This window comes from Vulpes lagopus, chromosome 2, assembly GCF_018345385.1.
Source record: "Vulpes lagopus strain Blue_001 chromosome 2, ASM1834538v1, whole genome shotgun sequence".
In the NCBI taxonomy this organism is placed as follows: domain Eukaryota; kingdom Metazoa; phylum Chordata; class Mammalia; order Carnivora; family Canidae; genus Vulpes; species Vulpes lagopus.
Window position 1 is genome coordinate 31,527,233 of NC_054825.1, and position 12,988 is coordinate 31,540,220.

General features: G+C 51.7%; 1 protein-coding gene across 1 annotated transcript in view; it reads left to right on the forward strand.

Moving 5' to 3' along the window:
- TLL2 (tolloid like 2) overlaps positions 1–12,988 on the forward strand; it is a 122,172-nt gene that overhangs the window by 105,446 nt on the left and 3,738 nt on the right. Inside the window, exons 14-20 of the mRNA XM_041732545.1 lie at positions 631–756; positions 1,480–1,640; positions 2,251–2,431; positions 4,013–4,138; positions 6,188–6,315; positions 9,241–9,454; positions 11,774–12,024. Of these exons, the coding sequence (XP_041588479.1) occupies positions 631–756; positions 1,480–1,640; positions 2,251–2,431; positions 4,013–4,138; positions 6,188–6,315; positions 9,241–9,454; positions 11,774–12,024 (1,187 nt within the window). The remainder of the gene's footprint in view (positions 1–630; positions 757–1,479; positions 1,641–2,250; positions 2,432–4,012; positions 4,139–6,187; positions 6,316–9,240; positions 9,455–11,773; positions 12,025–12,988) is intronic.

Sequence of the window (12,988 nt, forward strand, 5' to 3'; positions counted from 1 at the left end):
CCACGTCCTCTGCTAACTCTGTCTCACCGTGACCTCTTCCTGCAGTTCCTCCTGGGAGTATTGGCTAACCTAAGAGCTCAGTGTTTTCTGTAACCTTGAAGATCTTCCTGGGCACACCTCTTCAGATTATTTATAAACTATGAAATCATAAATTGTGGTTCTATCTCTAGAAAATGCTTTTACATCTTCATCTAGAAATGTGTCCCCTTGCTCTTACCTGTTGCTTAATGTCCCTGAGAAGTTCCCTATTTGGGGAGAACCTCAATTCCATGGCATTAAAACTGATTAAGTCATTGGTGTGGAAACTGAGTTTTGTTTTTTTTTTTTTTAAATCACACTGTTTACCCTGACTGAACCCTTCAAAGAATAAAATCATCCAGGCCTGATCTCCTCCAGAGGAGCCTTACTCCTGGCTAACAAGTTACACTTATGTTCTCAAGACATCCCCCTTGGTTATAGTTGCTGCCAGTGTCTGAGACATGGACAAGAGCCTCCCTGGGAGGGGGTCACCAAGGAACCATTCTTGTTCTTAGAGGACATTTGCTGGGGAACCTGGGATGTGGAATGGGATAAGGAAGAGACCAGGCAGCTATGTGGTGATTTAGCCGGAGTCCCCTTCCTCTCCAACAGAGGTGGATGAGTGTTCCTGGCCGGATCATGGAGGGTGTGAGCAGCGCTGTGTGAACACTCTGGGCAGCTATAAGTGTGCATGTGATCCGGGCTACGAGCTGGCTGCCGATAAGAAGACATGTGAAGGTTGGTGTTGGACCTGCCAAGCTAGAATAAGAGGGGATAAGGGACAATCTTAGGAGAAGTGGGGAAGAAATGGGGCAGTTGGCTGGCTGTGAGGTGATGTGATCTGTGGTGGATGATGCCCCTGGCTCTTAGAAGGAAAAACAACTCCAACAAGTCACAGATGTGAGAGGGCTGCCCAGATTGTTAGAACTTCATCCCAGACACCTCAACTGGAACCATGGTTAATTTTCTTCTGTGGCCGTGAAAAATTCAAATGATTATTCAGATAAAAACTAAAAGCAAAGAAAAAGTATGAGCACTTCCATGTGACTCAACTAATAGCTCATTTCATTCATTCGTTCCATTTCTACTGGGCTGGTGTTCGATTTTCCTTGCCCACCTGCCTGAATCTGCTTGTTCATGTAAGCCAGGTAAGGTGCATAGCTTGCTGTAAACATTCCTAAGTCTCCTTTGATCCAAGTCATATGGAGTCCCCAACTATGCCACCGAGTGACAGGTAAGCATAAGTGCATGTTATCATCTTAAAAAGTGGTAAAGACTTATCCTCCCTCCAAATCCTCAGTTGAAGCAGACTAGAAGGATGCTGGGTTCATCAGTTCAGATTATCAAACTTTTTTTTTTTTTTTTTTATTAAACAACAGCAGGCTTATTGCTGCTTGGGGGGAAATCGCAGTCGCTTGGAACTAAAACCAAATGAATTTTGCTTCTGTTTCTCCTGCGCAGTGGCCTGTGGCGGTTTTATTACCAAGCTGAATGGAACCATCACCAGCCCTGGGTGGCCGAAGGAGTATCCTACAAACAAAAACTGCGTCTGGCAGGTGGTGGCCCCTGCTCAGTACCGGATCTCCCTTCAGTTTGAAGTGTTTGAACTGGAAGGCAATGATGTATGCTTCTGCACTCTAATTGTGTTGGGATGTGGCTCAGGGCTGCAAACCAGCGAGGGGCTCAGTAGGCAGGAGGCAGCTTCCCACAGTCATGGAATCTTTGCAGGGCAGAACCTGGGGAGTGTTTGGTGTAGAGGTTTTAGCTGCCTACCCTCTGCAGACACAATGCTTTGATCCTCTTGTCACTGATAAATCCCAGAGCAGAGAAGGCAGGTCTTGGGGGTGGCAGGTGGTTGAGACAAGTATGTCCCCTGGGGTAGGAGTCTGAGGGTTAGTGTTCAGCTGAGGGGAACGGAGGGGGTGAGATACAGCTGGGGCCAGGATAGTATGAATTGCCTGCCCCCTCCATGGGGCCATGGTCGTGGGGTGACCAAGTCAGCCAAGGCCTAGGGAGAGCCCTCCAGCCAGAGTGCTAGCCACGAGTGCCTCACGTTGACACCGTGGACCAGAGGGATCCCAGTAAGAGTTAAGAGGGCCCTCCCGCTGGACCTGGCTGAGCCGGTCTGGCCCACCCTGTGGCAGGGTGCAGCTGCTAGGCAGGGGGCCCTGCAGTGAGTCTGGGGTGGAGCCCTGGGAGTACCGGGTGGCTCCCCATGGCCCTCCCTTGCAGGTCTGTAAGTATGACTTCGTGGAGGTGCGCAGTGGCCTGTCGCCCGATGCCAGGCTGCACGGCAAGTTCTGCGGCTCTGAGATGCCCGAGGTCATCACCTCCCAGAGCAACAACATGCGTGTGGAGTTCAAGTCAGATAACACGGTCTCCAAACGCGGCTTCAGAGCCCACTTCTTCTCAGGTGTGTGAGTTTGCAGGCGAGGTCAAGGGCTGTGGGTGACATGGCTGTGCAGACTCTCTGGGCACCTGCCCACTGCTCTCTGCCCCCTGCCCCTCCCTTTGCCTTGGAGGTGATGCCTAGATCTGGGTTTTGTTTTGTTTTTTTATTGGCGGCTATATTTTTGCAGGGCTGCCATAACACATGGGCACAAAGTGAGTGGCCTCACTTTGAAACAACAGAAATGTATTCTCTCAGTCATGGAGGCCGGCAATCTGCAGTCAAGGCGAGGGCAGGGCTGTGCTCCCTCTAAAGGCTTTGGGAGAATCCTTCCCGGCCTCTCACTAGCTCACGGTTCCCTCGCTTAAGTGTCAGATGGGCTTCATCTCTTTATCCTTTAACGATTCTTTGTTGTCCTCAGGAAACTAAAACACAAAGTGTGTTAGGACAGGGTGTGGCGAGGGTGGGGGAGACTCCGCTGACCTCTCAGGCCCCCGGAGGGAGGCGGTCCTCTATTATTACAGGAAGAAGTTGGCTTGGGGGGAGTGCGTGCTGCACTGGCTTGAGCTAACACAATCACTGTGACAATAGTGAGGACTTGAGTTCAGACATAATAACAAATACAAGCCAACACTTCCTCTGGGCGGGATGCTGCTCTAAGTGCTTTCCCTGTACTAATTCATTTCCTCCTCCCAACAACCCTATAAGGTGAGTACACCAGTGCTGGCTCCACTTTACAGGTGAGGCACCTGAGGCACAAAAGTCATGGTCTGCCCGAAGGCACAACGGCTAGGCGTGGTGGAGCAGGGCTGGTGCCCGGTGGTCTGGCCTGTGGCCAGCACACTTACCTCCTCCACAGGCAGGAGGTGGCCTGGGGTCAGGGAGGAGGAGCCCAGGTCTCTGGGTCACACAAGCTGCTTGCTCACAGAGTAACCCTGGGCATGTTAGTGTCCTCAGCCTCAGTTTCCTTACCTGTAAAATGGGGGCATAGGCACCTGGCTCTTAAGGTGGTATGAAAAGAAACTTAAATGCTATATAGAAAGTGCTGTGGGAAGTGCCTATCACATAAATATTCAATACATGGAGGTTACTTTTCTTTTTTAAGATTTTATTTATTTATTTATTTGAGAGAGAGAGAGAGCATGAACAGGGAGAGGGGAAGGGAGAGGGAAAAGCAGACCCCCACTGAGAGGGAACCTGATGGAGGGCTCTATCCCAGGACCCTGAGATCATGACCCCAGCTGAAGGCACACACGCAACTGACTGAGTCATCCCAGCACCCCGGCAGTTACTTTTATTATGGTTACTATTATTATTAATATTAGCCTATCTTTTATGGACAACATAAGCCTATTTTGTTTTGGCAGGAAGCAAGGGTAAAGGACATATATGTTTACTAAAGTGTTTTAGGAGCATGGGGAATTCTGTATACCTCAGGACCAGGTGCCATCCAACAGATGCCGCCCCACCCACCCTAGGAAGGGGACCCCCCAAATCAGGGCACTCGGGGAGGCTTCCTGGTGGAGGCCACTTCTGTGTGGTGTTCTGAGGTGTGAGGGAATTCTGTAGGTGGTATTTCCCATGACAGCTTGTTGATCTCCCCAGACAAGGACGAGTGCGCCGAGGACAATGGCAGGTGCCAGCATGAGTGCGTCAACACATCTGGCAGCTATCTGTGCCGGTGCAGAACCGGGTACCGGCTCCATGACAATGGGCACGACTGTAAGGAAGGTGAGGCTAGACTGCGGCTGGGAGGCCAGGCTAACCTGGCCTCCAGAGTGTGCACATGTGTAACAGTGACAGCCAGGGGGGCCCTTCTGGTATGCCTTCCCTCCTTCTGCCCTCCTGCCCAAAGGTTTTCCACAGGGCAGCTCCCTCATTTGGGCAGCTTGTAGGGGCCCTCAGGTATCCTCCTGGAATTACTACTGCAACACAGTTACACCCCCAGGCTCCAGAATCAGACTACTGAGGTTTAAATCCTGACTCTGCTACTTACCAGCTGTGTGACCTTGGGCAAGTTACTTAACCCCTCTGAGCTTCTGTTTCTTCTGTTTAAAAGGGACAAAACATACCCCCTTCTTAAAGGTGTATGAGAAGTAAATTAAAGCATGCCTAGAAAGTATTTCAGACAATCTGTCTATTAAACACTTGACATATCAATAAATATCAACCATCTGTGTCATGATATTATCATATGCAGGTCTAACAGTAAAATAGAATTTGAAAAAGATTGCTCCCTGCTCTATTTACTACTGGAAGTTCAGGGCCAGGTGCTTTTGAATGTCCAGTCATTCTGAAGGAGCCTTTCTCTGTTCTCACCTTGCCCTGTGAAGGGAGCTTGAGCATCTCTGATAAGCACACAGGCTCTAGGCCTTGACCTCAGCATAGGGCCCTGCAGAGGAAGTCAGGGGGAGGGAAGGTGTGAAGACCCCATGCCCCCTCTCTGGGATAAACATCGCAAAATTAGCAGATTTGACTGAGGTGCGCAGAGTCTGATCAGGCCTACCTGGAATGTTACAGGGTGAGTAAGACAGCCTCAGAAGCAGGGTGCAGACCACCCTCCAAGCCCAGCCCTTTGATACCGACACAGGCGGTTGTGGGTTGGTTGGGAAGCAGGTTGGAAGAACTTGGAAGTCTTTGTCAGACTCCTGTAGCGTGGGCCTGGGCCTGAACAAGCCTTGCTTCCTATGGTGTGGGGGAGGCCAGGAGGGATTTAACCCCACTAAGGTCTAACCCCAGCTGAATAGTGGCTGCCTTCCTATGGGCTCCCCCAGGGTGTGGGGCTGAGCTGTGGTAACAAATGTCCCAGATGCTGAGGCCCTGCAACCTATTGGCATTTGTCCTCTGTGTGGCTGCAGAGTGGAGGCAGCAATGAGCAGGAACCCCAGCAGCAGCTACTACCCTCTCCCACTTCCCCTGACCCGCTCTCAACTGCCTCCCTTCCCCTTGAACTGCAGCCTCAGGCAGCATTGGCAATGGGAGTGGGAGTGATGCGGTGTATACCTTCAGCTCCCTCTGTTTCCTAATCATTTACACCAAAGGCAGGCCTGAGTTCAAGTCCTGGCCCTGCCCCTTACTAGTGAGTCACTCACCCTCTCTAGTTATTTTTTCATTTGGAAAGTGAGAAGGATCAGATGAGAGAATGCATTCAAAATGCTTAGCATAGTGCCCAGCACACATTCTACCTGTCGACCAAAATGCTACACACTGAGCAAGTCCCATAACCTTTTGTGAATAGCACCATAACCAGGGCGACATCTATAGCCTCCAAATGAAACTGCATTGAAATTCTTAAAGAAAGAGATGAAAGGCATAGTGATGAAGACCTTTATTGGCACTTGCTAAACCTTTTACATGTATTATCTCATTTAATCCACATGTCCCCCTAGGAAGTTGGCACCCCTTTTACAAATAAAGACACCAAGGCTTAGATAAGTGCCCATAGTCCCACGGATGGCAGGCAGCAGGACCGAAGTCCATTTGACTCCAGTGCCTGTGGTCTCAACCACTAACTACCATCTTTCCAATGATAAGCATGATGTGAATAGCAATGGGGAGAATGAGGAGCCCCTGAGCCACCACCAGGAAGGCAGCAAAACCAGATAAATCAGCATATCTCTAGCCAGGAGACACTTGACTCAGACTCCCCACTGCCCCAAATTTGATAATGACCATATGACAAATAAATATGAGAGAGAGAGAGAGACTCACCCAGAGGGCCTCCAGTGCTGCCCACAAGCCAATGACTTCTCTCTGCATGTGTCCCCCCTCCTCCGCCAGCTGGCTGTGCACACAAGATCAGCAGTGCAGAGGGGACCCTGGCGAGTCCCAACTGGCCTGACAAATACCCCAGTCGGAGGGAGTGCACCTGGAACATCTCTTCAACCGCGGGCCACAGGGTGAAACTCGTGAGTCCTTTTCCTAGTTCATGGACAACATGGACTTTGGTTTCAGACAGACATGGGTTTGAGTCTCTGCTTTGCCACTTCCCAGCACTGAACCTTGAGAAAGTTATTCAACATTTCCAGAACTCAGTTTCATTGTCTGGAAAATGGGGATGCTAATGAAGCCTCCGTCGTGGGGCCGCTGTGCAGAATTCCGAGGACACACACAAAGCCCTCGTCACAGGGTGGTGGTGAGAAAAGCTCTCTAAAAGGCATTTGTTCACAGTGGTCCCGGTAAGAGGTGGCATTCACTGCACAGATCCATAGAGCTGTTTGACATTCAGTTGTTTCCAGTTGTAATTTTTGACAAAACAATACATATTCAAGGTTAAAAAAAGAAAAAAGAAAAAACAACCAGTACTAGAGGGCTGGAATGTGGAAGTCAAACCTTCTAGATCTTCCATGCCCACTTCAGAAATGACCTTTCTGAACTTTTTTGATAAATCCTACCAGAAATTTCCTTTGCATATCCAATAGTATATATACATGCATCAGAAAAAATATGTATCTTTTTCCTTGCCCAAACTTCTCAAATGGACTCTTATTATTCATCTTTTAAAAATTAACAATAGATTGCTTATGCTAATTCTCTCTTAATTAAAAAGTTCAAGTCTCCCAGGCATATGATTGTAGGTGTACACACTGTGCTCAGTTATTTCAGAGGAGAACTGAGTCTCTGGTACAAGTCTGGTATCTCAGCCCCCAGAGGCTCCCAGATCCTGGAGTGTAAAACAAACCCTCTTTGCCAGCTGGAGAAGGTATACTCCAGACAGACGTTTTTTTAAATGGGTCGTTCTAACTCTGGAGATTTGTAAGCTCTCCAGGAAGCATATGGATGTTCCTCTGAAGTAGAGGCCAAAAATGCAGGGAGAATGTAAGAGAACAAAGAAGAACATGATGATAAGCAGACGATGGCCTGGGGACTTGCCAGGGCTTTTACTGGTGGGTGAGAGTGATGAGGACAGGTGGGTGAATGGGTGCCCAGGACAGAGTGCAGGTGCTGGTGTGTGTATGCCAGGCCCTGGGCAGCGAGGGGTGGCGAAGGCAGAGCCCATGGCCACAGGGTGCTCACAGGGGGCACCTAACATGCATGGCTGCCCATGTGGGAAACGCTGTGGCAGCTTTCCTGGGTGTCAGAACAGCCCTGAATCTGGGTGAGGGTGAGCTAGAGGGTGTTAGGGAAAGGCACTCCCTGCACCCCACCCCCCAGCCCTGCCCTCTGCTGGAGAAGGTCCGGGGCCCTGGAGGCGGGGGGAACAGCGGTCCCTGGGGATGGGAACCCGCAGCCTGCACAACTGGAAGCCCCTCTTCTGTCCCAGGGCCTCAAGATTTTAGTAGTTTCCTGAGATTTTCCCCTTCTTTACAGTGCCAAGGAACTAAAGCAACTGGTCACAGTGGCCAGAGTTAGACCAGATCTCATATAAATTTGAGGCTGTTCATATGTGTGCGTGCTAGTTTTTAAAAAAACTTCCTTGGGACGCGCATAGTGGACGTCTTGATCATGCTCTATCTTTTTGCTACCAGAAAAATGTGAGTTGAATACTTCCAAGAAGCTGTATTCTTGGAAATACTGTATGGAGAATACAGCAACAGGATGTCCTATGGGTGTCCCTCCCGGTGCATCACCCACCCTAATGCTGCTGGTGTCTCCTCTCCTGCTCTTGCCCACCACCTCTATACTGCCCCCAAACCCAGCTCCCCTTCTATAAGGTATGAAGAGCTTTGCCCGTTTCTACTGCTTATCATTCCTGTGGAAGCCCGCACTGCCAATGACCCCTCTCCACCTCCATCCTTGCCCTGTCTCTCCAGGAGCGCTCTTTTGAATTCAGACTCCCCTCGCTCTCCAGTCATGTCCTCTCTTCCTGCTCTGTCATTTGGTCCAAGCTTTCATTTAACCCTTCTCACCTTGTCCCATCTCCCTGGCAACTGTGGGCAGGCCATCTATCACTCAGCTGCCCTGTCCCTAAGAAGCCCTACATTTGGGATCGTGAAACTTGGGGGTACATGGCCTGGAATTGAGGGGCTCCCCTGGCCAGCTTTGGGGTACAGTCTTTAGGGGGCAGGGAGGAGGTGGGCAGTATCTCCTGATGATGGTTAGGAGTGTGGGCTGGAGTCAGGTTGGCTGGGGATCAAGTCCAGCTCCAGCCTCCTCTAGCTTGGAGGATTCAGCTTGGGCGAGACACTTCCCTAAGTCTCAGTTTCCCCTTCTGAGTACTAGCTCCTCTCTCACAGCATCATCAGAATTAAGTGAGAGAATGTCCATGAACATTTGGCACAGGACTCTGCATGGAAAAAACACTCTTCAAATGTCAGCCACTATGAGGATGTAGACGAGGAGCAGCATGCGCTTCACACAGCCTCATCCTATCATTTGTACTCAGGGATGGCATGGGATAGCACAGAGGTTGAGGGCAGGGGCTCTGCAGCCAGACATCCTGATCATGGCCCAGCTTTACCAGTGGGCAAAACTTGGTCAAGTCACCTGACTGCCCTGTGCCTCATTTTCCTCATCTGTAAAGATTATAGTGGTAGACATAGCACAGAGGTGGGAGGAGTATATGAGGTTATATTGGTAAAGCGCACAAAACAGCTCCTGGCCCAGGGTGAGTACTTGGCCACTGCTGCTGTCATCATTAAGTGAGAAGGAGCTTTGTGATGTGACAGAAGGAGCAAGGATGACCACAAGCATCTGTGCTCTCGGAAGCCGGCCATCTCACTAACCTGTAAAAGTGCTCTTGGCAGCAGTCGCTCATGTCACTACCTTGGAGGGCTGTTTAGGGACCAAAGGAGTGTCCCACACACCCCGTCCTCTCCCAGCCCCCAGAGAGGCGGCCCTCACCCCGGCTGAGCACCAAGCCCCTGCCTCACTTTCTGCTCTTCACTCTCCAGACATTTAATGAGTTTGAGATCGAGCAGCACCAAGAATGTGCCTACGACCACCTGGAGCTGTACGACGGGCCCGACAGCCTGGCCCCCATCCTTGGCCGTTTCTGTGGCAGCAAGAAACCAGACCCCGTGGTGGCTTCAGGCAGCAGCCTGTTTCTCAGGTTTTATTCAGATGCCTCTGTACAGAGGAAAGGCTTCCAGGCGGTGCACAGCACAGGTACGGATTGGGGATGCCCAGCAGCCCGCTGACGCCCACGTGGGCTAGAGATAGACGGGGGTGGAGGCAGGAAAAGAACTGCCTTTCCTGCTGACACTGGGGGGTGGGAGGTGTGCGATCAAACATCTCTTTACAAATGAAACGTGAGCAACCATAGGGGGAATGGTTGTTTTCTTTTAATGTCAACATTTTAATCGACAGCATTTAAAGTGGGCGGCCCCTTTTGTGGGTGCCACGTTTCTTTCCTCCTGCCCGCCCTCCCTCCCATCCGCTTTCCGAAACTTATTTGTCATCTGGCTGGTCCGTGAAATCTGAAAGTCTGGGAGCTGAGGAGTGTTGAGCAGCCCTTGTCGCCCCCTATGGGCCAGTTTGGAAAATGGACAATGTTTCTATGACCTGTTATTTTTCCCCACTTAAAATGTAAATAGCTTTATTTGGTCCTTTGGAGGAAAATGTATAGGCTTATAACTAACACACCACTTTGTTAATAGGAGAATATCAGTAAGAATATTGGCCCTGCGCTTTAGCCATTAAAATATTACTCACGGAAGCAACTCTGCCTCTCTGATCATGGTGTTAGGTTGTGGCCCTTTGGCAAAGCAGTGGCTTTCCGTGGCCCACTCGGAGTCTGAGATCATGATCATGGGAGCCTGTGAGCTTTTCTGATCCCTTTAACAGCCCCCCTACCCCACCCAGTTTATGTTCAGAGCCAAAAAATAGGAATCACATAAAACAGAATGGCATCCAGCACCCTTAGGTGGTTTAGCTTCCCAAACCTAGAAGACATCTCTAGTGCCTGCAGGACCCTCTCAAGCTCCTGGAGAAGTTCTAGCTTCCCCTAGGGAAGGTTCAAGCCATTGACCAGTGACTCTCCCTCTTGTTGCTACAGACAAAGTTGGTCAGGGTCCCAGCAGGAAATGAAGGTACACTCAGATAGAGTCTTTATTTGAGGAGAATTTCAAAAGTGACAGTTTACAAAGGGGCAGACAGGGTGTGGGGACACCATAGGGGGCAGGCCTGGACTAGGAACTGCAGCAAGTGCTACCCTCAGGCCTGGATGCCAGAGCAAGGAGTTGGTCTGCAAAGCCTTGCAGGCAGAGGCCTCCTGCCCACCATTAGAGCTGCGACCACCAACACAACCTGTGGTGACCAGGCAGGGAGGGAGCTTGGAACTAACTACCCCAACCGGTCTCCTCCCTCTTGGATCTGCTGGTGTTTCCCATGGCTGAACCCAAACTAGAAGGCAGAGGGCCAGGGGTCTTGCGCATGTGCAGCTAGAGGTCAGCCTCCCGGGGCCCCAAAGCAGGTGGGGAAGAATGGAGAGGGGATCTGGCAAGGTGAATAGAAAGCATCCTGCCCTGCTCTGTACCCATTTCATTACCACCCACGTCAAGTCTCAGGGACTTGAAATTCCCCAAAGACAGCTCAGACCTGGAAGAAATTCTAAGCAAGAGCACATGGGGGTAAAAAGCTGGCAGTGGGCAGGACTGGGGCCAGCTGGGCCTGAGAGTGTTAGTGGACAACACAGAAGCCACAGCCTGGGGAGCTCAGCCCCTGGGGGGCGTGGAGCACATTGAGGACAGGCAGTGGTGGAAATCCCTCAGGATTTTTGGCACTTTCTTATCTCTGATCACTCTCCTTTATCTATTTCTATAATGTGGTCTCTAGTGGCCTAGACAAGATAGTGTGGGACTCGGGCCAACCGGAATTACAGTCTTAGTCCCAAACTCAGAAGTCAGCGCTCCAGTATCCAAGCCCCAAGTATGAGGCTCGGCTCACTTGCGACACCCCCAGGAGCCTCAAAGTCAGCATTGTCAGATGTAGGAGCGAGTGGGTCTGTAACCTGGTTTCCAGGTTTGCGAGTCTACCCGCAGCTCTGATGGGCTTTTGGTGCCCTCTGCTGGCAACAGTCCCAAATTACAGTGAGTACGAAGGGCTCGCGCGGCTGCGCCCGTCTCTGGTGCTTCCAGCGCTTCCAGGGAATTAAGCGGCAAAGATCCAGCCCGCCAGCTTCCCTCCTAGCCTGCTCAGGTACTCCCCAGAGGCCTTGCGTGACCCAATCCAGGACCACAGAACCTTGGCTGGCAAGCCCTGAAACTCAGACCTACCGGCCTCTGTTGACTCCTCTGTAAAATGGGATGATGCAACCTGCCAGACTCTCCTGCGGGCGCGCGGGGCTCGCGGCGGAAGCTGGCCGGCAGGAGCGCGTGCGGACGGGAGGCGGGGGCTGGGGGGCGGGGGCTGGGGGGCCGGGGCCGGGGCGGGGGCGGCGCACGGGTCTGCGTGCCCCGGGACACGGCGGCGCTCTCCCCGCTCCAGAGTGCGGGGGCCGGCTGAAGGCCGAGGTGCAGACCAAGGAGCTGTACTCGCACGCCCAGTTTGGAGACAACAACTACCCGAGCCAGGCCCGCTGTGCCTGGGTGATCGTGGCGGAGGACGGCTACGGCGTGGAGCTGATATTCCGCATCTTCGAGGTGGAGGAGGAGGCGGACTGCGGCTACGACTACATGGAGGCGTACGACGGCTACGACAGCACAGCGCCCAGGCTCGGCCGCTTCTGCGGCTCCGGGGTGAGGGGGGCGCGGGGGGCGCGGGGGGCGCGGGGGGCGCGGGGCGAAGCGCGAGCTGCAGAGCGTGACACACCTGGGCAGGTGTGCATCCAGCTGCCCCTGCCACTGGTTCGCAGCGGCCGGCGGCGTCCCCAGCTGCTGGAGCTCTGCTGAGGAGGTGGGGAGGCGGCCTGGGACCAGATCCGGAGGGCTCCCTACTGATGTGGGCTGTGTACGAGGCTTTCCCTGAGGATTTTCCTATTTTTGCAAAGGGCTCCCTGCCCGCCGCCTCCAAGGTCATGTTTATTTGGTTTGAGGCTTGAAAAATTGTTTTAAATCATGCTTTTGTCTATCCCATATATTCACAGTTCTCTCCCCAGGCAACTCCAATTACTTACAGAAATTACAAATCTTACTGTAAACACAGAGTTCTGCTCCAGGTTTTTGTCCTTTTTTTTGTCATTGTCTCCTCTCTCGTCAGTCACCTACCCCGGATAGGACAGGCCTGTTTTTTCACTATTTCCACAACACCTGACCTAGAACCTGGCACACAGCTGGCACCCAGTGCAAGTGTGTGGACCAGCCAGTCCAGGCTCCTGGTCACACTCTTTGGCTGCACCATGCTGGGCATTGCTCTCACTGGGCCCCTGTCCTCTCCTGTTTCTGCCTCTGGGACTGATGGCACAAGCTTCTTTGCTGTTGGATGAATTCACATAAGCTCATTTTGCAGTCACTAGTGCTCCTCGTGATGATCAGAACCTCAAAATGCATTTATATAGGTCTCTGAATGATTTCCCATCATCTTTACTCACTCTCCCGAAGAAGAAAGGATGACAAAGTGTGACATAACCAATACCACACCTTTGATAAAATCTTTTGGATGGTGGGGCCCATGTGCAGAGGAAAACCTTGGAAAGTCCAGAGCAATGGGGTGTGTGGGAAGCCCGGTTAGGTCCCCCTGAGCCCTGGAAGACAGTAGCCTCAG